This window comes from Triplophysa rosa, linkage group LG15 (genome assembly GCF_024868665.1).
Source record: "Triplophysa rosa linkage group LG15, Trosa_1v2, whole genome shotgun sequence".
NCBI lineage: Eukaryota > Metazoa > Chordata > Actinopteri > Cypriniformes > Nemacheilidae > Triplophysa > Triplophysa rosa.
The window spans coordinates 22,265,931-22,292,478 of record NC_079904.1 but is presented as its reverse complement, the minus strand read 5'-3'; the positions used below and the strand labels follow the sequence as shown (position 1 = coordinate 22,292,478).

General features: G+C 37.4%; 1 protein-coding gene across 1 annotated transcript in view; it reads left to right on the top strand.

The window, feature by feature from the left end:
* LOC130565470 (connector enhancer of kinase suppressor of ras 3-like) overlaps positions 1–26,548 on the top strand; it is a 38,547-nt gene that overhangs the window by 1,750 nt on the left and 10,249 nt on the right. Inside the window, exons 2-13 of the mRNA XM_057352201.1 lie at positions 9,114–9,277; positions 13,031–13,233; positions 14,091–14,178; positions 14,747–14,788; positions 17,636–17,755; positions 17,838–17,897; positions 18,091–18,159; positions 19,597–19,743; positions 21,232–21,359; positions 21,470–21,651; positions 21,828–21,914; positions 23,712–24,002. Of these exons, the coding sequence (XP_057208184.1) occupies positions 9,114–9,277; positions 13,031–13,233; positions 14,091–14,178; positions 14,747–14,788; positions 17,636–17,755; positions 17,838–17,897; positions 18,091–18,159; positions 19,597–19,743; positions 21,232–21,359; positions 21,470–21,651; positions 21,828–21,914; positions 23,712–24,002 (1,581 nt within the window). The remainder of the gene's footprint in view (positions 1–9,113; positions 9,278–13,030; positions 13,234–14,090; positions 14,179–14,746; positions 14,789–17,635; positions 17,756–17,837; positions 17,898–18,090; positions 18,160–19,596; positions 19,744–21,231; positions 21,360–21,469; positions 21,652–21,827; positions 21,915–23,711; positions 24,003–26,548) is intronic.

Below are 26,548 nucleotides of genomic sequence, written 5' to 3'. Positions count from 1 at the left end.
ACTGGCACGAAAGCAAATCGTACAAAAATTTACGAATGAGATCGTACGAATTCATACAAATTAGCCAAAATTAGCCACATTGTAAAATAGTTAAGTTTTTTGCCGTGTGATTGTGTTGGTCTATCTGCATTATTTGTGTTAAACATAGAACATGTATATATAAGAATAAAGACCTGAAAAAGTTTATATTTAGAAGTCTACAGAATTATTTGAGCGCATTTTGTTTCTGAAAATAATTGAGTTGTATGTTTCTTTGCATGCTTTCCTCTTGCTTCAAGTGCCTAAAAAAACACCATAAGGAACCAGAACTTTCACTTAACAAGCAGAGACCTTGTGAAAAGCATCAAGGTCCACCACAATATGAAATGCTTGTAATTTTGTGGTAAATGACTGGCCATGCTATGAGAGACTTCTGAGATGGTTTAGGTCCAAAACATTCACACTGTTTTAAATGGAGACGACGTGTCAACAGATGCATCTAATTATACAGCGAGGCACCTTAAGGGTCCAAAACCTGCTATTGAGACACAGCGTAAAAGTTGCCTTCGTGTGCTAATGAGGGACTAGCGTACATTTTCTGGCACTGGTCTCAGAAAGCTAAATCCTTTAAAGAGATGTTCCCAAGGCTTTTAGGTATGAGATGTTCCCATGGTTTAACTGGTTTGACTAATACAAATATTAGCTGTATATCACCGATATTTCAAGATGGTCAGCATCGACTTCATCGATTACTGTACTGGCCAGTGGCCAGAAGGGTTACCCTGATGGACAGCTGTGTCAATGAATAGGAATTAAAAGGTGAATTTTAGGCAATTTTTTTGCAAAATTGTAAGCAATTTTGTGTATATCTTGTTTCTTTTAGCTGATGCATTATACCTTCTAGGGCTGCACAATATTGAAAATGATAAAACACACATTTGCCTGCCTGTCTTTATGCAATCTGCATCGACCTAAAACTTTGACTTAATTAACTACTTTTAAAAGTATTCAAAACTTATTGCAACCTGTTGAAATGTGCACATTTGTGATCATTTTGATATAGCAGACCTAAAACCTTTCATTAACTTCACTAGATATCAGTGTTTGCGTTGGCCGTGGTTGACCTGTATAAATCATGTTCTTGGACTTGGGTATAGCTGATCCTAAATCAGCTCTGATTTTCATTGCTTAGCAAATTGCACAAATGTAGGAATCAATGTGGCCTTATGTTTACACAGGAAGACGGCAACCAGCACGAAGCGTTGCCAAGTTTGATTATTATCGCACTTTTTTGTGTTTTATTACCTGCAAATTGTTGTTTGCTCTTGAAGCAATCTGCAGGAAATAAGGGGAAAGTGACAGAAACGTTGACGAGCGTTGTTTCAGTGAACCTTGTACTGGGCAATACAAACATATTTTCTGATCCCCTCCTCGGTTAAATGCAGCTCATGGCTTCCACCGCTAATCTTGTGTAATAGCAATAAAAATGCTATAACTTCAATTCAAGTACATTATGTTTAAAATATGCACTATTGTTATTGTGATTTTCTGGTATTGTTAAAAATCGTGCAGTAACATGCCCGCGGAGTACACCTGGAACACACATCAGACAGTTTGGCATACTTTTTCAATACGTATTACCTGTTTTCTTTATAAGTGATCAGATCTGCCATTTATATCCTGGTCACATTGTTTCTTTGTAAGTGACATCAGAATAACAGACTCGTGTTGTGTGTGCTTCATTGATACCGTCACATATGAGTGACTTGCGTGACTGTGGTTAGACTGTTTGTGTATCAGGCGGAGATGTCAGTTTCGTCTTTGTTCAGGAGTCAGGACTCTTTACTGTGACTCACACACAAACACATTTTAACCACCCACTTTAGCCCCGCCCACCAGCTTGTTTGAAATGAAACTGCATCCTGCCACCTGTGAAGAGGGGCCAGGTGACCGTTTCCTGTCTGTCTGTCTTCTGATTGCTGAAATTCTGTCCAGAAATGTCTCAGCTTTTTGCAGCTGCTTATATCAGGTGATGACTTACTTAAGATCATTTTTTGCATGTACTGTAAAACAGCCATAAATTGCTTTAGACTTTTACCCTTTCTCTGATCCTTAGAATTAAACGGGGAATTTTTGACACTGCACCTTTAAAGCTTCTGTCTGTAAATTGTATTATAATGGGCTCATGTGTGACAGCACTTTTCCCATGATATGGCACCTATAAAGAACAAAAATGAGCTTGTTTACACGTGGTTAAAGTTACCTGGTATGTTTTGGGTGGGGTGGTTTTGGACCAAAATTTATGATTCTTTTGTTATTAGGTTACTTAAAAAGATATATTTTTTGCTTTTTGTCACTAAACTTTGGATCTTGGGAAGAAAAGCACGTACCTCACTATTGATGTAATGTTAGCACAACGCTCTGAGTGTGGCTAGTAGGTTCAGTTTTGAGTTGACATGACAGCCTCTTCTTTTTCATTGGTTGGTTGGTCAAATGCGACAAACGTCATCATTTGTCATATTTGACCAATACCAGGCTGCAGCACCCTTCAAAGTTCCGCCACTGCTACGAAGTACCTGTCCTATAGTTTCTTATCTTTAAACAGAGAACTTCCCTGACAAGTCCTAAAACGAACGTTAGTTCCTGAGGTAGGAAAGGACCTGAAGTACCAGTCAGTAAAGTGAACTAATTCATCAGAGTCAATAAACTCCTACTCTCTCAAACACAACGCTGTTATATCACTGCTGGAATTCACCCAGAAAACACAAGCAGAGCATCAGGAACTTAAGAACAGTGTCACATCCATTTGTGTGGACGCTTTATTGACAAATGTTGGTTCTGGGTAGTCAGGATGGAGACGATTGGTTTCTCTCTCTCTCTTTGTCGTCCCCCAATCCTCTCTTTGTTCTGGCTCATCTTCTGCAAGTAGACGACTGATGTCACATCACCATTGAGAGGGACACTAAAAGCACCAAATGCTTCTTTTATCATCCTCGCTTTCCTTGAGCACACTTGTTTCTAGTGAGAGAGGAGGGGCGGGGCAAACATTCACGTCTACTGACCCCCAGGCCGTGGAATGTGTGGCAAACTTCACTTATTCACAGCTAAGACAGCCAAGCACACGTCCGCAGCGATGAAGCGACTCTAGCGGAGCCTAGCTAAACACTGCTAAAAGACAAAGCTAACCAAGCAAAATAGTGTCTGTTGATAGCAAAAAGCTTTATGCAACTTCTTTCCAAAGGGCAGAATTTACTTTTGTTTTCTAGTAATAAAATGTATAGCTAAAAAATGCTAATTTAAATGTGATGGTTTTATTTTAAGTTTAAGACCCAGAACATGCTCTACGCAAGTAAATGATAGCGGATCGTTCTAGATAAATAAAGCTGTATTTAATACGTTGTTGCAATAAAACGCATTGCACAACGCAATAGTGTATTATCGCAGATATTAGCGTATATTGCCTTTCTCTGGAGGCCAGGGCCCGTATTCTTAAAGCTTCTAAGAATCCTCTCAGAGAGCTCCTAATTTAGCTTAAAAACTTCTATGTAGGAGCTTTAGCTTAAAGTCCCCGTGAACCGGAAGTTGCGATCGTTTTTACTTCCGTATTTTGACGTGTTTCCGAGTGAAATGGAATTTCTTATGAAGAAAAATAGTGGGCGTGGCATTTGTCTTTCTCTGCGATTTGATTGGATGTATAAAAACTTTAAAGTCCCAGTGAAATTAAAAAAGGAACTTATTTCCTTATTTTTTCATGAAATATTGCAGCGTTTATAGTAAATAGCTTATCAATGTGGGTCATTTTCTTTTTAAAAATTCATGTACCCTCGTAATCTTCAGGTAAATTCAGAAAATGCACAAATTTTCTCCTTTGAAATTCCTTTTCACTCGGAAGTAAAAACGATCGCAACTTCTGGGTCACGGGGACTTTAAAGGTCAGTTTATGGTTCTGCGTAGGACCTACGCCGTAACCTACGGCGTAGCCTACGCAGAGCCGCGTACCCTGTGCGTACCCTACGCCGTAGCCTGACGCGCACCTCTCCAAAAATGTAACAACGCGTCAACTCAACGCGGACCCTACGCGGACCGCAAGCGCTGTGATTGGTCGGTTTGGCAGCATCGTACTTCCTTCTACGCATTTCCGGCATCTTCTTCTCTGGTGTCTTCTTCCGGCAAGTTCAGAGTCCACAAAAGAACAACATGGTGAGCATCGACATCGACCAAGTTACTGAGCGTCTGATTGAAGAGGTTCGGAAATACGCGCATCTGTATGACTCCTCTTCTGCGGACTATAAAGACTGTCAGATGGCGGCGAATTCTTGGAGAGAGATTTCCTCTAACGTCGGTTTGGCTTCCATTGTCGTTTGCAAACACTAGCATACACACACACAAAACATCGGCGAAGAAGAGCAAACCCATGAAAACACAAAGAGCCAACTAGCGTTTCGGCGGTGTAATTGCAGTATGACGCATACTCTCAATGCAGAACCATAAATGTTCACGACGGCGTCGTCTACGTACGTAGGCTACGCCGTATGTTACGGCGTAGGTCCTACGCAGAACCATAAACTGACCTTAAGAGAGATTCAGGACCAATCTGAGAGCAAAGCTTTTATCTTAGTGAGGAGGCGGGACTGACTCCATTGCTATGTATGACACAGTCTTTTGAAGACTGTGATTGGTTGGTTGCCCAGGAAGGAAAAAAGAGCACTTAAGTATAGGGTCTATTATAAGCTGTCAGTTTGAAATTACAGGTGTCATTTTTCCTGTTTTGCCGTAGTCTCACACACACTATATATGTATGTATATTCTTTATTTTTTACTTATCATGCTGTTAATGTCATACTTAACGTATTTGATCAGAAATAAACAGCAACACAATAAGGTTCTGTAAGTGCTGTAATTCTTAAGCAAAGTGATCACTTTGCTTATAGAAGGCTGTAACAGACCCAAATCATCTCTGCTGCATAGCTGCATTTTTTCTGATGCATTAATAACAATGTTAATGTAGCTAATATAGCGATTACTCATATTTCTGTCGATATGGCATTTCTGCGCTGTGTCAGAGATAATCAATGCATGATCTAATAAGATCAGTCACAAACATGATCTAATGTGTTGTGTCGTATTAACTCACTGTCATGCATTGTGTGCATTTCTTCTCCCTCTTCGCGTTTTGTTCATTTTTTCTGCTGCTAACGAAACTCTTAAATCTCTTAAAAGTCCTCCTCCATACTCCTAACAATTTTGGACCTTAGGACCTCTTTTAAGGCTTAAGATGCTTTATGAATTACTTTTTTCTTTACTAGGATCTTTTCTTTAATTTTAGGATTTTTCTTAGAATTTTGTCACTAGGAGCAACACTTAGCACTAAGAGTTTTTAGTGAATATGGGCCCTGTTTTAGGACAGTCTTTCTGAGCAAAGTAGTTCAAGTAAACTGTCAAAAACACGTTTATAGCTAGCACACTGATATTTGAAGGCAACTCTGTCACCCCCTTAAGTGAGAACTGAGGTTTGTTAGCACCACAGTAATGCAAAATCATGCATTAAAGTCAAAACGTGTGAAAGAAAGTTTTAATACTGTAATGCTATGAAAACATTGCTCTGTTTGTTTGAGTATCTCGACCAGCCTGGCACAGGAACAAGGGTTCAACCAATAGTGACAGTTTGGGGTGGGACTGTCATCTAAAAAATGTTTAAAGATTTTTTGCAAGTTTTGGTGCCACAAGAAATTATGTTTAAGTATGTACAACAAGTCTTAAGAAGAAATCACATCAGCATAGTACCCGCATAGTTTGTTTCTGGCCTAAATGGAGATGTGCTACAGGATCTTACTGCATTGTTTCCTTGTTGTGGTGCTAATGCAAATACTGTACACAACAGCTTGAACGGCGAACAGGGAAGCGTTTGTTAACTAGGTGATTAAAGTAGGATATGTGCTCCCACAATGAAGTACTAACTAAACCTGACCTTTGATATGGTTCCCACATAGCTGGTTATTGAATATTAGGATTGACATTCCAATCTAGTTCAGCAGGCAGAAGTGCAGACAGCCCGTGACATCATCAGACCAAAGTCATGACTATGATGCATGCTCTGTTTTACAGGAAAATATTTTGTTTGCATATTTCCCTTCTTAGACTTCTACTAAAGGTCAGAAAGGGAATGGCCTATTATACGGAGGGCTAGATATGGAGTGGAAGAGAGCTAAAAGCGCCACACTATTTTAAACTCCTGGAAGAGTTTCAGACGCACCCAGAGAACAATAAACATTCTTCAAGTCTCCAAAGGCTCAGCAGGGTTTGAGAAACGAAAACTGCTACTGGCTTTTGTACACATACTGACTTTCTCAGCACTGGCCAGATCTGTCGATGAGAGACTATTGGGAGTACATGGAGAGAAAGACGCTCTGTTCTCTCATTTGTAACTGAGGAGGCTCTCTAATGCGACTCTTACACGATTGTTGGTTATTTGGATGTGGGTGGGGACAGTGGATAGGATGTGGATATAGATTCGGAGGCCTTGCGGTGTCTGTTTCCCACTGCACGACAGACTGCATGTGTTTGCCAGTGGCGTCTCGAGGGGTTGTCTTACTTTTTCCTCCAGACCCCCTTTGGCTTTTATGTGTTTTTTGTCTTCATCATTTACAGACATCGACAAATGTGCATATCAACCATTAAACGTCACATGCTTGCTTCCTGTTACCTTTGGCTGCCGCATTGATGTGTATTACTAAAATAACTCGAAAAACCAAAGCATTGCTAGTTTGCAAATTTCTTTATTTCTTTTCAGCTTTTCTCAGACACTTTCATTTTCTCTGTGTACCCCTGTTGGAGAATGCAGCTGTTGTCTCTCTGTGGGGGTGCTGAGGGTAGAGGGCATTCAGAGGTCTGTAACTTTGCCCTTTGAACCCTTTTTGCCTCAGTTTCTCGCTTTCTCTTTGATTTTTAAAAGTGGCTTCTACCCCCCACAAAGAGCCTCTTTTTATACAGCAGTCACTCACACAGCGGACAGAAGGGTTTTGAGTTTACCTCCTCTGCCCTAAACTACAATTTACAGGGGTTTAACCGTCTCTTTTCCAGACATGGCTTGCACAAATGCATCCTTGGAGTCATGTTTGGAAGAAACTCTTGGATAAAATGTCTATTAAAGCCTATATCACCGTAATATCAAATGAAGCGTTAAAAAGGAGACTTCCTTTTTTGAGGATCATTCATTTATTAGGGATCAAGCCCCAAAGGGGCAGACACCCCTATTGTATGTAGTAGTTTTCTTATTACTCTACTTTTCCTTTTTTCTTTCTTCTCCTGCTATGGAAGTCTATGGCAGCCCATAGAACCGTACATGAAAAAGTTGTGAAATTTGGCACAAACATAGAGGGCAGTCTGAACAATGACAATTCGAATGCATTATATGACATTATTTTCCGTCATGAAAATTTCCCCTACATTTTCAGACTCCTCCTAGACCGGTTGTATGATTTGCACCAAATTAGGTACGTAGCAGACAGTGCTGACAAAAAGTTATTCAAAGATTTCCGAGTGTCCAATCGATTGGGCCGTTGAAAGTCTTGACCCGTAATTGCTGCTTGCAGCTATATTTTTAAATTCTTAATTTGTGTTGATTTACTTTGCTGTAACATGCTAATTAGTCTTTAAAAAAATGTGAATGCATTTTTTGCATCACTGTATTAACTGAAATAATGTAAGAACACAAGTTTTTTTTTTTTTACCTAGAAATGTTAACATCACAGGATGTTTGGCCAAAAAAGAAAGAAATACAGGTAATTTTATCATTTGTCTGTCATACTGGCACCAACGAAGAATGATGGATGTTGATGTCATTACGTGGTGAGAGTATTTCTATTTCAACATTTTGTTCCTAAAGTGGCGTTTGTGCTGTTTGTGTGTGTTTGTGAAAGTAATGACGCAGCAGTTGTCTACTCACTTTAACAGGTGGTCGCCCACCGAAACTGGGCTGCAGGTCTGCTCTGATCTTAGGGTACATAAGAAAACAACAATGTACTAAAACTGAAAAGTTGTTTCTTTGCATTTTGTGTAACTTTTACATACAAACGACAATGTTGTCAAAACAATTCTCATTCACACGAATCTGTGAAAACAACTGAAACCACTCTCATACATGCCAGACCACTTTTTGAAGACTATTTGCCTTTGCATTTTTCTACAGAGGACAGCTGATTTCTGAACACACAAATGTATGCACATGACATCACTGTTTTACAACTCGCATTTTTATGTGAGACCTAAATCTTGGTCTAAAGATGTCAAACATGATTTTCTTAAAAACACTTGTTTAAACAAATTTCCTTTATATTCACTTAAAAAAGGTATGGCATTTTTAAAGGCGTTAATTTTAAAACGTTTACTGACAGTTTAACACAATTTTGAATTTTTTTTACAAAAAGGCCTCAGTCACGGACACTACTTTCTTCCACTATTTCTTTCTTTTTATTATACAGGAATATTCAGTCAGACGTTTTTTTGTTTTATTTGAGAACATCTAGTAGAACATCCAATTGTTTTTTTCAGAATGTTTTAATTTTACTCTGTGTTACGGTAATGAGAATTTCAGCAGAAAAAGCAATAAAATATATAAATAATTGATTCCCATGTTAAAATTATGTTTTGTGCAAGGTAGAGAACACAATTATGTTTATTATGATCATTTTTTGTGCTACAGAATTGTATGTTTTATAATTCAAATCTTTACTGCCATGATGTTTCAGTGGTTTGTGAGAATGACCCATGTTTTAAAAACTTGCACTTTGAACCCCATTTTCAAAAGTTTGCGTTTTCATGCCCAAATTTGGATTCAGTGTTAAATCACACTAAAGGTCCAATGTTAGATAACAAATGACAAAACCAGCTTTTTGATTAGTCTTTTATGACATTTTTATATGACATTTATCCGTTCTTATATCAGGACATATCTTCTATTAGTTTTACAATATATACATGAGAAATACCCAGGAGCCGGACTAGACAGGCAAGTGCAAATGTCTTATATTGACTCGGGGTCTTAATGTTTGCATGACGTTTGAATGGTGTTAAAACACACATGAGCCGACTGTCTCCTGAACGAGTCTTTCTCACACTTTCTGTCCGTCTGTCAGGGCTGGATGACTGTCTCCAGCAGTACATTTTGAATTTTGAGAGAGAGAAGATCGACGGAGAGCAGCTTCTGAAGATCTCGCATCAGGAACTAGAAGAGCTGGCGGTGACGCGTGTCGGCCATCAGGAGCTCATTCTGGAAGCAGTGGATCTCCTCTGTGCATTGGTCAGTACATTATTCAGTCATCTACCCACCGACCCACTCATGTCCAATAACATGCCTCTTTCACCAATCAAATATTGTCCAATCATATTTCTTTCCATCGGAAAGTATACAGTGTATTTAGCTCTGACCTACCCTGTGTCCGAAATCACTTTGAATGAAATGAAGTACGTACTTCTTGACCATTAAATCATTACATTAAAATACCACTTTACTTATTCTTTGTGTATTTAACGTGTTATTCCTTTCAACATTTTAACATGTTTTTTTGTGTTTTTAATACAAAAAAGCTGCTTTGATAAAATTCAAATGTAAAAAGAGCTATAACAATAAAGTTGACTTGACTTATCCAACATAAGAGGAGAAGTTTCTCCGCAGTGCCAGTTGTGTTATAGGTGGAGACACCCCGAACAGGAAATCAGAGATTTCCCAGGCATTCCGATCAGCTGTTCTCTCTCGCTTCCTTCCCAAGATTTCCTCTGACTTTCTCTCCTGCTGTCCTGGACAGTATCGCCGGCCGCAAAGTGCAACTTAAAAATGCATTGTTGGGTTATATAACATGCATCCTATAGAAAACGCATGCAGGGTGCATCACGAGAGAGAGAGAGTGCGCTTTCGTGTGTTGTAGGCAGTGCTGATCGTTATAGTTGAACCCGTACTTGTCTCAACATTGTGTTGAATATGAATAGGGAGGGTCAGTTGGAACAAACAGTGTCCACTGTGTCCATTCAGACTGCGTTCTGTCAGGACGGGAGACTTATACAGGGAGTTATAATAAGAGACTGCACCAAAAGCTGCTCGAAAAACCTTTTTTCTCTGCTCTGTATCAAAGAAGTTTTTCGTTCATCATTAAATGTGTTGACAGGCTCACCCCCCCCCCAAAAAAACTCTGACATCATGTTTTTACTCGAAATGGAAGTTTTAATTTTTGGGTGAAATGGTCTTACAAATGCCTCCATATGAGTGCATAAATAAGCGGTTGTGTTTGTTTGGAAGAATATGTTTTGTGGTGAGGTCATATGTCATTTTCCTGACATTTCTGTAAGAGTACGTTTACACTATGAAAAACCGTTTTTCCTTGGCGTTTTTGAAAAGTGTTACATACACACGACAGCGTTATCAAAACGATCTGCATCTGAATGGATCCTGGAAAACGAATAAAAACGCTGTATTTTGCATGCCAGGCCAGTGGATGGCGATGTTGCGCTGTAAAGAAACCCTACGCAATTACGCATACCCTGTTTTAAGCTAAAAGCGGTTTTAATACACTTTGTCGGCATCGGCGTCTTTATTATAGTAGGTGTATATATAAATACAATGTCTCCGCTGGAGAAATGATATTAAGTATGTCACGTAGCACAAACATTAAGCATGGACGCCGCCATTATTGTTTTGCGAATACTCGCGCATGCCTACAGACTAAACGTGTAATACGCATGCGTAAGACGTTTTTTTTCCGAAAACGCCACCTCAGAGTTTACACAGAGACGCTGTCGTTTTCAAAAACGTGCACTTTGAGACCAGTTTTCAAAAGTTTGCGTTTTCAGTCCCCCAAAACGCATAAAAAGTTTCTCGTCTCGTGTAAACGCCTCTAAGCGTCATCTGTTTTGGACAGGAGTGATCTGAGAACCTGACGTTGAAAAAGCTGCGATTTTTAATAGGCATTGCATTGTAGATCTAAAGAAAAGTCTGCTGTAGCACTCCTGGGTAGAATGTTCAGCAAGATATCTCCCAGAGAGCAGGAAACAGATGTGACCCACCCACCTGTCAGAGAGCCCCCCCACCCAACATAAACTCATACAGACAAACACACAGTAAACCGCGGCAGGAAATATGTCATGCCATTGTTTCAGTAGTTTCCGTCCAGCCGTTCGATCCGGTCTCATCCTCAACTGTGTGTCTGTCTCGACTAACAGAGGTAGAGAACATGCGAAAGTGTCCGACTCCCGGCCTCAGTTCCAGTGCAAATAATAAAGCTAGTTAAAATAGTAAAATAAAGACTTTTCACTTTTTTTCCATAAACAACAAGATACACAACAAATGTGAAATTTCTGTCTCATAATCTGTTCTCATTTCATTCATCTCTAAGGTATTTTGCTGTCTTTATTTCTTGTTTTGGTGGCTGCAGATGGTAGAGACGCACTGCCTCCGGGCTGAGTCGTGCTACACATCTGTCTGACTCATGGCACACCTACAGAAGCTCTGCTTTATAGAAATCTAAAGATCTTTGCACATACAGTCCGAAATTTTCGTATGCGTTTATTCGTATTTGGCGCTGGTTTGTACGGAGTCTCTGAATTGTCAAAAGGCCTCTCAAAATGCTTGCTACGGATGCGAAAAACGTAGAAAATCGAACCCAGTCCGAATTTTTTTATGACGGACGAAAATATCAGAGGCAGTGTGTAAATGTGATTGACACAACGTGTGGTCGTATTTATTTTTTAACGTGCGGAAATTTCGGACGCAAATTTCAGACTCAATGTGCAATGACTTTTCAATGACTTGAAAAAACTAGTGAATTCTGTCATGTATAACTATATAGACATGCACATCCTTTTAGGACCGAGTTCCATTTACTGTATAACATTTTTGTTCTTGCCCAACAGTTTATGTTATTCCTCGGATTATTATCGCATTATTCCTACATACGTGTAATAAGTGTTCCATAGAAACGTGTACATTTATTTAAAGGTATAGTTCGCTCCTTCCATAGAAAATGCATAGTTTACACTCATGGCAAAAATCAAGCATATAGCGTTAATTCTGGCAGGTCACGTGAGAGCTGATTCACATATACCTATAGAAATATGACTCTATCACAGCTTCCGTTTTAAATTCATTCAGCTATCAGCATCTTACCGCGTTGCACACGAGCAAACCCACCTCCATCCCCAACTCCACTTTAAATGTACAATTAGGATTTGAATACATCCTATACATCTGGGATGAAAGGGTGACTGTTTCTCAGTATTTCTGTAGTTATATTTAACATATTGTGACATCATTAATGCATTTGTACCACCAAAATGCAGTTAATTTTTAGCTCATTTCTAACAGTTTTCTACAATTTATGGCAAAATTTTAAACTTTTAGAATTTTAGAAACATTCCAGATAAGCATATATTTCCTCGTTGACCTGATTGGAGGTTAATATCTCTCGCATCCACCTGTATCTATGCTATTGTTTCTGACCAGGCCAAAGTCTCTACACTTTTTGGCAGACTTGTAGTATGTGGAAAAACAGCCTGTCAGTCAGTGTCAGGTTGGGTTTTACTGAGAAACAGCGCTCAGGAATTTCTTTGAAGTCGAGCAAAGACCGTGTTATGCGTCGACTCTGACCGCCGGGATGGAATGTGATGGGACTTTTAGCAGGACAGTTTGTGGGAATGACCTGAATGCTTTAGTCATCGTCACATGGCATGAGAAGTACCAGATAATCCACGTTTCATATCACCAACTTGCTTTCTAGTGAAAGATAATGCTTTGATAAGCATGGGTTAGTGTGTATTAGTGATTTATTTGTGGTATTGCTCATATCTAGGGTTGGGGATTGGTGAAAAATTCTTTACATCTACATTGTCAGAGGGACATCAGGCACATTTACAAACTAGAATATCACTGGACTTGGGTGGGCTCTTTTTACCAAAACACCCTAGCAACCATATAGCAACATCCTGGCAACCTGTGACACTGCCTAGCATTGTGGTGGACAACATGTTGTTTGGTTTATAATAGATTTGTTGTTTGTTTTTGTAGAACTGTGGCGTAGAGACTGATAACCTGAAGAGTCTGGTTGGGCAGATGCGGGCGGCCTCCAAAAACTTGCACAACTGTGCATCAGAGCGCAGGAAAAACCCTTCGTATGATGGAGGAAGCCCAAGCAAACCACCCAATGTGTTCCTCACCGCTGTAGTGGAGCTGATAGGGGCTGCCAAGGGTATGCTGGCCTGGCTTGACAGGTACGTGAGATTTACACACAGACACACACTGGTTCTCTCTTAAAGACAGATTTCACACGCCTGACAGGGAACGTTTTGACAACTATGTTAAGGCTGTGTAAAAAACGTTTTTTAATTAACAGTAACTAAACATTTTTATTATGTTCCTGGAGCTCATAGTGTTTGGATAAACTGGTTTCATCTGCTAAGTTATTTTTTACTTTAAAAAAAAAAAAAGTTTTATTTAAGATGCATCAATACCGATAGCAGATTATTCAGAGTGATATCTGCCGATGCCAATTCTGAAGATTAAATTAATATATACTTAACTTTCAGAATGTTATTCATGCATTATCCTGTCCTCTTTTGATCGACAGGATATATCGGCCCTGATCACCAACTGTTTTTAAATTAACGATAGTGTAAAAAATTGCTTTTATCGGCCGATACCGATTATTGGCCGATATATCGGTGCATCTCTAGTTTTAATACGTTGGTAGCAAACTGAACAAATTAAGTTGAGAACGTTCTCCTCATGAAAAAAAAACTTTGGACCAAATCCACCAGTAGAACGTTTTTGGCACATAAATTTGTTATGATGTGCCTTGGAATGCCTGTTAATCATTGACGTACTATAAAATCACTTCAAATCTCATTTTTACTGGCAGCTGTCTCGATAACTATTGTTTTGACTTGGTGTTCAGTCAAAACATCTTAAATCTTTCCCAGCGATGTCATAAAGACAGATAGTTGACACACAAACGCGCAACTACAGTACAGTTCATGTTTGGGCTTGAAACACATTCCAGAACTGAACGTTGAAACACCTCATGAATGTTTGGATGAGTCACACTCTTGTCTCTTTGGTTGTGTTGTAGGACTCCCCTCACAGGCATCAGCGATTTCGCCTCAACCAAAAATAAAATCATTCAACTCTGTCTGGAACTGACCACTACTGTGCAGAAGGTGTGTTACCGTGTCCATTTCTGCAAACATGTATTGTAAATATCTTTTCTGACAGACATAAATAAGCAAAACTATCTTTATAGAGAAAGTTTTTATCTGATTCACACACACTATCAGACTATTCCTCTGTTGTTGTACACATTGTAAGCATCAGTTTCTTTAAAAAAAAAATGTATATTGACTCTTGAACTGTGCATGTTGATAAACTAAAGTCACATGTCTCGTGAGGAAGACAGAAACATGTGGTTCCACTGATCGTGAGCTCGCTCTCCAGACATGGCGACTCTTAAGTGTGATGGATGACTTTGCTCTTGTGCTCTTTATAGTCTCAGTCAGCTCTGAAGAGCCGCAGCTCTGAACCTCTGCACCAATTTTCCCATCAAACCTTTTCCCAAATCATATCATTTAAAGAGTGTTCTGTAATTGTCAGCACATTCTGTTCGAAACCCTCATATTACATTTCTGACATACTTCTGCTATCTTTATTCACGTTTACCATTGCATATTTTCCTGTGGGAACTCAACGCATTGTGGCATCTCAATGTGAATCCTCCCTTTATAATTGCAGGACTGCACCGTGTTTGAAATGGAGGAGAAGATATTAGAAGTGGTGAGTAGAAAGTATTGTTTTTAGCCTTTTTACACACAGGAAAACTTTTCTCAGCCGTTATCTGTGATGTGTTTGAGTTATTTGTAAGCGTGGATTGACTTCTATTGTTTGGTTGGTATTGTGTTAAAGTCCCAGTGAAATAAAAAATGACGATGCCTATTTTTTCATGAAATGTTGCAGCGTTTATTGTAAATAGTTTATCAATGTGGGTCATTCTCTTTTAAAAATTTGTGTGCCCTCATTATCTTTAGTTAAAATCTGAAAATGCACTTCCTTCCTGTAATGACTATCCATCCTAAATGACGTATGGCTTGGGCGGAGCATCCGTTAACTCCTCCCCTTCAACTGTCTGCTGCCAGTTCCATTTATATTTTTTATACATCCAATCAAATAAAAAGACGATAGCCACGCCCACTATTTAATCTAATTAGAAATTCCATTTCACTCGGCAATGCGTAAAAATACGAAAGTAAAAATTATCACTACTTCCGGTTCACGGGACTTTAAGGTGTTTTCCTCAGGAATCATGGGAGCATCCCGTGGTAGATAACGGTGTCCATTAAAGAAATGCTTCAAGTACACTACCAGTCAAAAACTCCAATGAAATATTTCTATAATCTTGAAAACATTACGCTCTTATATCTGAGGGTGAACTAATATTAATGTTTTTGAAGTGGATTATTTTGATTGGACAATGAAGAAAAGGCAGCCAATAAGAGACCAGAATAGATGGGAAATCCAGGCTCCTTGATAAAATGCCAAGATAACTTTTCTGCAAAGTGTGACTACTCAAAGATGCTGGAAATACATTTTCATCTTGTTTTTTCAATGCCATTTGTGGTATTTTAACACTTTTGGACAAAACAAAAATAAAAAAATAAGTGAGATTAAACTTCTCTAAACTTGACCTGTTGACATTGAAACATTATAACATTTATCTAAATATAGTTGGTGTGATAAAATTGGCCACCTAGAGTCGTCACACCCCTTTAAAGATCAACTTTAGAAAAGACTGTTGTACAAAATGAATACATGTTTGAGTAAAGTAAACCTACTTGTACCTTTTCTAAGAGACCCCATATGCATACATACATATAGTCCATACCGATTTTGTTTTTCATTTTACAAACTAACAAGGTGTTGTTAAATTGTTGTATGTGGTAATTGACGGTACAACCAAACTATGTCGGTACAACCAAACTAGTTTTGAACATTTCTAGACAGCAGAGTTATTATAGTTTTGTTTTTAGTTTTACTATAGTTTTAGTATTATTTTAAATTAGCTTTTTTTACATTAATCTTAGGGCTGTCAACATTAATGCATTAAAGCATGTGATTAATTTTTTTCAGATTAACACATTCAAAATATTTAACGCAACATCCGTTTGTTTTGTCATCCTGGGGCCGCGTTCTTAAACCTGCCGCTGTGACTTCTGTCATTACTGTTAATCAAAGAACAAAAGAAAAGAGGAATTCAATGTGTTTTGTAGCTTTAATGAGAATTCTTCTGTATTTACTTTAGAATTTAGCAATAAAGACTGTAAAGTGTTTGAAAACATTTAATTTCTGTATATTTCCTACCTGTTAGACATGATAGCTCTCAATTATACTGTTAAATGGCTATAATTAATATTTAAAACGTTGCAGTACTAATATAAAAATGTTGGCTTTCATTCATAAAATAATGCTGTTAGAGAAATCTGTTCATTAATTTGGAGATTAAATGTGAAATTATTAGAATGTAAAAGTGTATTTAAAAACATTAATGTTATGTGCGATTAATTGCGATTAATCACAGACAAAATGTGTGATTAATCAGATTATTTTCTTTAATCGATTGACAGCACTAGTTCATTTGAGTTATTTTATGTTAACTATTTTGTTATATGCTTTTGCAATTTTATTCTTTTTTATGTCACTATATAAGATTAATTTGTTTATTTTAGTTGTAGTTTAGTTTATTATTATAATTTTAGTGCCTTATTTAAGTTTATTTCTGAACATTTCAAGTTTTCGTTTTGTGGAAGTTTTTCCAATAACGTTTAGGCCAAAGTATAATTTTAATTGAATAAACAGAAATGTTTTCCAAGTTTTAAGTTTGGTAAACTATTATAACACTGCTAGACAGCACAAAATGCATTTTATTTATTTGATATTATTCGGCAGATTTATGCATTTATATAATGAATACACATTTTACCTACCCCCAGGCCATGGTTGGCTTGAAGAAACGAAATGAATTTTTAAAAAGCACAATTGCATGAACTAATAAATCTTACACATATTTATGTTAAACAAAGTTTTTCACAAGCCAGCACGTCTCTGCGAAAGTCGAGAGATCCTCCCGTGCCGCTCTGACCTCACGTCAGAATGCCGATCTTTCTGAAACATGCTAGAATGGTCTCCTATTGTGTAAATAATCCCCAGCTATGAGTTCCCTGTTCCAATGAATGCAGTGATGTGACATCAAAAAAATCGCCATTGTAGAAGCAGCCTGTCACCCGTGGTTTATTTATTCTCAATCTGAAAGCCTTTGATAATAAAGAGGGGTCATGTGATCACAACTTGGCAGCCATCTGTATTTAACCATAAACAGGTTTTTCTAGCCCACCTGTATGGAAGTGTATATCGTCTGACAGATTTGTCAAAGTGATGTTTATTTCTTAAGTGGTTAAACATTTATTAAGCATACAAATGACTGGGTATTGAAAAGGTTCACAAAAACAGCAGAACATTGAGACACAGAAAAAGAATTGGACACAGACTTTGAAGTTCTCATGATTAAGTGAATCATTAATACCGCAGATACGGGTTTGGTGACAACACTTTTCTTTCTGTTCGTTCAAGTCACGGGTTTTGACTGGCGTTTGTGATGCGACCATGAGGATGACCTCCGACCCCTTAAAGAGTACCATGACCTGCTTGGAAGAAGTCCACATCGCCAACATCCAACCGGGCGAAGGACTGGTGAGTACCGAGAAAGTAACCGCTGGCATTATTACAGTATTTCACTCATTGCGTAATGATTTCATATGGTTTATTTCTGCAGGGAATGTATATTAAATCTACTTACGACGGCCTACACGTCATCACCGGAACGACTGAGCACGTGAGTCAAACTTATCGCTGTGATTTTTTTGTTTTGTTCTTCTATCAAGACATGAGTGTTCCAAGCTTAATGTTCCCGTGCTTAACGTCACAAGCCACTCTAGCGCCTTTGACTAATGCATCGCCAAGAAGCGTAATAAAGGAGACGGGAATTGCTTTAACTGATTCATGACGTCTGTTTGTTACGCACACAGTCCCAGGCGGACAGAACTCAGCGGATTCATGCTGGCGATGAGGTGATACAAGTCAACAGACAAACAGTGGTGAGTCCATCCACCTGCCACAGAGTGTGAAGGATTATGGGTAAACATGCAACCCTGAAAGAAGGAAAGAGGAACGATGGCGAGCTTTTGTGTTGGAAAATGGTGCAGACTGAGTAAACTTGATCTGAGAGAGAGAGAGAGACGTTCAATGTGTGCTAAATGGCTCTTTGGTGACTGTATTGTTTTGATCATCTTTATCAGTGTTTTGGATCAGTGGTATTTAAAGAGAAAGCACTGGGCTGGTGATGATGACCCATTTGTGTTTGTCCTGCATAATGCTATTCAGACTCCAAATGCTCAGCTGGGATCAGCTTTCCCACATTGATACTCACAGCAGTCACATGACTCAGCAGATATTACGCTCCTCAGTGCCCACATTGTTCTGAATAAACGTGATATGATAAAACGAAAGGCAATAAAAGATCAATCAAGTCAGAACTGCTAGGAGCAACAGGACATTTTGTTGATGGATTTGCACCCTGGCAGTGATGAAATCTCCAGTGTTTCACACAGACAATGCTTTTTTCTGATTGGTTGTTATTGTGCTGCACTTTACAGCATTTTCCTTAGGTCTCATTTTACCCCAAAATAAAGTGACGTTTTTATAAACTGTTTTTTATTCTGCAGTGCAGCAAATGCCACTGTGATCTATAGACGGTTTCATCGGGGACACGCGCCAGACCCAAATTTAACTTCCGGTCTGTGTTTGGTACGGCTGTCAAACGATTAATCGCGATTAATCGCATCCAGAATAAAAGTGTGTGTTTACATAATATATGTCAGTGTACTGGACATATTAATTTTGTATATATAAACACATACACGTACATGCATTTATTTAAGAAAAATATAATATATACAAGTTAATAAACGTTTATATATAATTATTGGTAAATATAAATAAATACATGTAAATATTTCCTAAATCTATACGTGTATGTTTATAAATACAAAATTAATATGCACAGTATACAGACATATATTATGTAAACACAAACTTTTATTTTGGATGTGCTTAATCGCGATTAATTATTGACAGCCATTATTTATGTTAAATTTATATTAATATTAATTTATATGAAAATTGTATTGTATATTCATTTTAATAAATTAAATTAAACTACTCAACAGTTATTGATTCTTTGCAGAGGTCTACCGGATGTTAAGTTTGGGCCACATAACGTTTGTTTATGTTGTTGCCGCTGAAACCATCTGTACATACATTTATGCATTTTTTATCAATTACATTCATATACATAAAATGCTTTTCCAGTAAAATAATGACGGTTCGAGGGACTATCTGCTTAAGTGTTATTAAAAATATTGTCAAAATGACAAAACAACTTTTTTTAAATTATTACGACAAGCTTTACTTTCCCACGTAGAATTTCTTATTTTTTTGTTTTGATTTTGGATGGTTGATTTATTCAATCTCAGGTGGGCTGGCAGTTGAAGAATCTGGTGACAAAGCTCAGGGAAGATCCTCAGAATGTGACACTAATGCTGAAGAAAAGACCTTCTGGTACCTGCGGCTTCACTCCCGCACCGCTGAAGAACATGCGCTGGAGACCCCCCGCCACCCAGGTAATGCCCCGAGTAATACGGCCCAGTGCGGGTTAGTTCATACTGCCGTTAAGATGCTTTCTACTAAACTCGTTCAATAACACAAACTATTCATACAGTTTTACAGTATTCTGAAAAAAACAATTGGATGTTCTACTAGATGTTCTCAAATGACAAAAAAATAATTGACAGAATATTTATGTATAGTAAAAATGACTAAATAGTGGAAAGAAGAAGTGTCCATGACTAATATTCTCATCATCCGTATCATTTCTAAAGGACTGTTTTTTATACACAAAGATATTTACATTAAGTTTTATTTTATTTGAAGAAACACATCTGCCACTACCTTTTAATTGAACGGATTACTAAATATATGTCCAGATAAAAGCTTAATATTCTCTTGTCACGCTGTACACATGACTTTTTTTCATTCTCATTACCGATACAGGTAGTTTTCCGCATTTATAAAATGTTACATGTATAATTTTCTATTAAAATATTATTCATTAATGTCTAATTATCTATGATTAATAAAAACTTGCTTAGCCATCATGTCTATGCTTTTTTATCAAGGCATGCTATGGGATTGACAGTTTTAAATGGTTACGGTAATGTTTATGTAAAAAATGTTCAAAATTAAACCGTTTAACTGTCAAAGTTTTGAAATTGAATGCTTTTAAACATGTCATACCTTGTTTTAAATGAATCGAAAGGAAATTCGTTGATGTAAGCGATTTTAAAAAATTCATGTTGCACATCTTGAAACCAAGTTTTTCGGAGAATTACCCATACATTACTATCCTATTGACAAACTAAACTTTAATGTGTAATTCATAATTTGTGGTGGTTGAGAAGTGTATTAGAGTCTAAACATTCAGTCCTGTCAATCATTATTGAGACCGTATACAAGCGGCTGTCTCCGTGCCACTCCAGCGTCAGTTCTTCTGGCATCCCCCCTCCTCCCCATCTCCACCTTCTCTGCTCTTATTCTTCCTCTTTGTTGGTCTATTACAAGGGGTGTTAAGCTCGAGCCGAGCCTCGGGTTCTGAAGTTCTGAATTAGGACTGAATGGGCAGGCGAACTCGTGAATTTGAAAAAGACCACCAAAGATCAGGAACCTATTGGGAATTGTTGGTTCTGTTAGTAGAACACAATTATTGAATTAAACTGACCATCACAATACTCATTTGTGCAAGTCTTTTCTTGCCCTTGTGAATTCTGTGATCCAAAGCTTACTTTCAAAGCAGAAGAAAATGAAAAACTTCACTACACAAAGAATGGTATTGTAGTAATTTGGTGTTGAGATCAAAGGTCTATAAAATCATTTAAATGGAGTGAAAGTTATGCAAAGCTCATGCAAGATCATGCAAGGTGTAATTTGGCAAAGTAGAACAGCGGTTTACTAATATAGACCATGTGACTGAGTTTCTTAATAGTTATTGTACGTGAATATGAATTAAACCGAGCGAAAGATGAATATGCCTTTTTTGTTTGTGTTTGTTTTAGAGTCCATCACATGCACCTGTTGGCCAGCCGTCTAGAAATCCTGAGCAAATTTCTGTCAAGCGGCTGGAAAAATCTGCAATTTTAGATCTGCATATTCCTCCTCCACCTTCCGTTCCATATAGCCCACGGTCAGTATAATTCTGATGACTCTTACAATCTATTGAATGTGTCCAAAACTGCCTTCAAATATTATCCAGATAGACAACTCAGTACGTCTTTATCTCTGCTTACTCTGCAGGGATGAAGAGACGTGTGAATATGCGGTTGTGAAGATGAGACCAAAACGTCCCGAGTCGCCAAACTCGTCTTTAGACTTGGCTTACAGACGGCGATCAAACATCGCGGACAGTAAATTCAATATGAACCCACCCGAGACTGTCGTCCTACAGGCGCGACTGCGACAGCGCAACCCCTCCAGAGGTGAGTCCCACCCAAATAATTGTGAAGTTACTGAATTCAATATTTGCCTTCTATTCACTGTAAACCTTCAAATAAAGGGCTTAACCAGCATGGTTTGTGAAAGCATTATGGTATTGTTCAAACATTCATGCTAGGGTTCAATAAGACTGAATCTTGCATTGTTGCTCGTGCTTTAGGGAAGCCACGTCCCGTGTCCATGCCGGTAGACACTTGCCTGGGCGTGTCAGACTCCCCCTCTAGACCCTGGGCTCTTGGAAGGAAAGGTAAGCCGAACACCTGCCTGTGTGTAAACTGCCGCTCAGGCGTGTTAATCTGCAGCTGCCGGCGCAAATATTTTACAAGCCAATTACACGGGCAGGAGCGGACAAAGGTCAGATAACACGGGGCGCTTTGCATTTTTGACGCTGTTTGTAAGTAGCTCAAAGGGAACGTCCTGCACACCCAGAGTTCATTTGAAGATAAAGATCACAGACAATATTAAACAAGTGGAACGCATTTTGACTGAATACTTGTAGAGTTGATGTCTGCTCGTTGTTAAAGAATAGAGACAAAAACTTGTTACTTATACATTTTAAAATGTTATCATAGACATCTCTTCCAGTATCATCCTTGTGTCCAGTATATTGGTATTAGGTCCGGTCAACTTTTTCGCTTATTCTTATCAAGAACTGATCATTTAAACACGAAAAATCATCTAACGAACTTGTAAAAAGTTTATGGGGGGCAAATTTAAAACCAATGATTCCACAATATTTTATCAATGTGCAAACAAAGTCGTATCTCGTTTAAATATTGTCACAGCTGGTGTGTATAGACTTTGAAAAATCAATTCAAACACTTTATACGACGGCATTTTGTGCCATGTTATAAAAAATATATATTAGTAATAACCATATTTTTATAATACAATATAATGTAATAATATTTAATATAATAATCATAAATATAGCTGCAAGCAGCAATTACGGGGTCAAGCCCAATGGCACAAAGGCAAAATATTTTGAAAAACATGGGGAAAGGCACTTAGTACACATAAAATAGCTCATATCGTTTGACCACTAGATGGCGCTGACACCAAATTATGAGCTAGAGAAGATGTGCCAGTGGTCAGACACGTACAAAGATTTGTGTCAATACACAAAAGTGTCACGAAGAAACAGCCACATGACCCTTTGGCATGCTCGCCTAAGAATTTGTTGACCCTGTATATGATAACCATTTGATCAATCAAAAATCTGTTAATTACTTTTTGTCAGGAGTGTCTCTATATGCCATGTACCAAATTTCGTGCCAATCGGACAAACTTTGAAGGGCGAGTTCGAAAAAATATGTTTTGAATAAAATTCAATATGGCAGACGGGGAGCATGGTGGAAAATTACAAATTTGGTATTGAATTTCTAGCAAAGAGAATAATAATAATAATCAAAATTAAGTCAAAATTATGAGAATAGTCAGCATTGTGAAATTAAGGTTATAATATTATGAGAATAAAGTCAAATTTCCAGCAAAATCTCATATTGCTGCAACTTTATTCTGTCATTTTTACTTTATTTATTCAAATATTATGACTACGTTCTCGTAATTTTTATATTTCGAACATGGCATTAAAACGCTGTTGCACTTTGATTTCATAAATATGAAAACAAAGCAAAATATACAGTGCTCTTGTATATATACAGAGTTCATCTAACAAAGATCTTAAGTCAAAATTAAATAAATATTTTCCTATATGCTGTATCCTCTCTACATCAACTTCTTTCTTTCTTTTCTCATTCCTAATAGGTAATATCCCACCCAAACGTTTTGTTTTATACTATAAAACATCACATAAAATTAGTTTTGAGCTATGAAAGCCGTCAGTCAGATAGGAGCTTGTGATTTATGAACATTTTACATGCAACATGCTTCAGACATTGTTAAACAGTTCATTGGCACGCTGTCTGAGGCTGGGAGTAATCATTACATGACCAGAGACTTTGCTTAACTAAAATACTCATTATCGGTGATTTCATACTTGCATTTTGTGTCACATGACTAACTCCGTCTTGTTCATCTTTAGGTGATGAGATGTTGCACAGATATCTCAGTAATGAACAGATCCCCACTATCTCAGAAGAGTCACCCTGTTACCCGCTGCCATACCGGCCCCGAGGTGAACGCCAGCTCGTCCGAGGGGTAGATCACATCCGCGGCAGCCAGTGTTTTATCGACGCAGACCTGCACACCAGCGGCACCATACCCTATCAAGAAGCCATTGCTCGGAAGCCCTCTGCATCTAAATCCACCAAGAGACCCCCATCAGAGCCCTCGCTGCTTAGCAGCTGGATCGCCCGACTCAAGCTGCTCACACACTGACTGTGCTGCTGTCTGCCATCCATGTGCAGTATTATCATTTTAAATCTGAGAAAATTCAGTTTGGCCAGTATTAAAGACATCCACAGTTTAACGCCTGTTACTGTTATTCAAGATTTCAAAAGCATTCAATACACTACTGAGAACTCTCTCTCTCTCTGTGTTTCTTTGTGAAAAATTAAATCAGGTCATTATTTGGATTTTTCAGTTGCTTCTTTAAATGACTGTGACATTAAGTTATTTCATTTCTGCAAAGGTTCTAGTTTATTTACATGCATGCTAAATAGTTTTTATTTACATAATGCTTACAGTATGGGAGATAAAGACTAGAGCTTAAAGTTTTTTTTTTAAAGAGTGTTCTTTCTAAAATAGGTGTGCATGTGGGCTTAGTTATAAAGCAAAGTTTTTCTGATGTTTGAAATGAATGTCTCAGGCTTGTGCAAGAGTAAGTATTTAGGAATCGGCTCTTTATCAATTCATGCAGCGGAATTCGAATTGAATTGAGTTGAGTTGAGTTGAGTTGAGTTGAGTTGAGTTGGCCACACCCTACAGGATGTTTTGGAATAACAGGAAGAGAAATTAACCGAACTGCTTTAACAAATTCAGGACCCACATAACAGAAGAATTAGTCAGAGACAAGTTTGGTGATTTAATAAGTAAACACCGTAAGAAATGACATTATTCATTTTGAGCTATAATGCCTATTTATTACTTGATATTTATAGTTTCAGCGCAACAACATTAATATTTTAAAAACAAACATTATGTGTCCCAAACGTAACTTCCGATACACCTCTGCAAAGTATCAATAACTAGAGTAGTTTTCATTTAATTTAATATAATTAATTTGTAATATAATATCAATACAAATCTAATCATATAAATTAAATCTAAAATAAATTGTTACATTATAACCAAACACAGACCGGAAGTTAACTTCAGGCCAGGCATGTTTTGTTTTTTTAATTAACTGAACATTCGAAATTTTACAAACGAAAGTGGCCTGGCACAAAAGAGCAAATGTCGAAATAGACAACAGACAAGCATTACAAAACAAAATAATAATTATCATATACCTTTGTAAAAACTGCAATTATTAACAGAATAAAACCAATACAAGATAAAAAATTATTAAATAAAATAAAAAATAACACACTAGGGGTTCTCCGCAAGTTCCAAATTCTCCACTAAGTTACACAAACAAATGGCATTTATCTCCTTCGTAAACTTGAGTGACAAGAAATACAGACATAAATCCTTGTGAAATATGTAAAAATTGGGAATTGTCTTCAGAAATGTACATTTATGTAAAAAGAATATTCCAAGAATAAGAATTGTGTTAACTGCTAAATCATGTGTTTTATCCCTCAAAAACAAACCAAACAAAACATGTTTCTTTGTTAAATCAGGAAGATTGTCAAATTTAGGAAATAACCATTAATGCAAATCCTCCCAAAAAGCATGAGCAAACTTAGTCAAAAAAGAGATGTTTGTTTCAATTTCATCAACACAAAACGAGCAACTGTTACAGTCTACTATAGTACCGGAAACCGTAGCAAAACGTTGCGCACCGGTTTGAGCTTGAACATGCCCCTAATTAGACAGTACATCTTAGATCAAAACTGTCAAAACAATTCAGATAAATCGGATTTACATTTTTTTTATGTGCACCACATCATGTTTTCAGATAAATTTATAAAAATAAATGTTGACATTAACTTACTCTATTAATTATTAATAAATACGCTGAGTAAATGAGAAATTCTGTGAAAGTTCTTCCATTGTGGTTCAGAAAAAAATATTTCTATAGGTGGCATTTCAATTCAACTCAAATGTATTTCTAGAGCGCTTTTTACGATTTTAAGTTGTTGTAAAGCAGCCTTACGGAAAATACATGGTTGCACAAACAGTAGATAACAGTATGGAAATGAGGACAAAAGAAATATAAAAACAGGAAAATTATAAAATTCATGTTTTTTAAACATTGATTACATTTCTTACATATCATATGTGGTGTGTATGATAACTTTGTTTATGGGTTATTCATACTGAATTTGTTTAAATGTATTTAAATAATGCTACATGTCTAGAAGTTCTATTGTTTTGTACTATTTTCACTCTTAATTATGCCTTACAGTCACATTTACATTACAATTCTGCATCCTGATTGGATCAAATCCAATTCAGAAACTGAACGTCTCAGTTCAGTACTACAAAATATTGTAAAACCCAAGTGTTATAGTTATATATTTTCCATGCTGAGTAAAGTCTTTCTTGCTTTACTAACTCACAAAATGGAGCTACTGTATGTCTTAGAACTTATAAATTATTTTGTTGTGTAATGAGATTTATTCATGGTTAAATAAAACATTTCAACAGTATCAGATGCCAACGGTTAACCACTCAAACCCATCTAGTGTACAACTAGAACATAAAGTAGTTAAGATAGGATTACTTGATTTTGATACTCTTCTATTTTGTTTAATACCTTTAATCAAGATTTTGGTCATAATAAAGTTCACACAAATCCTGTATTTGTTTGTG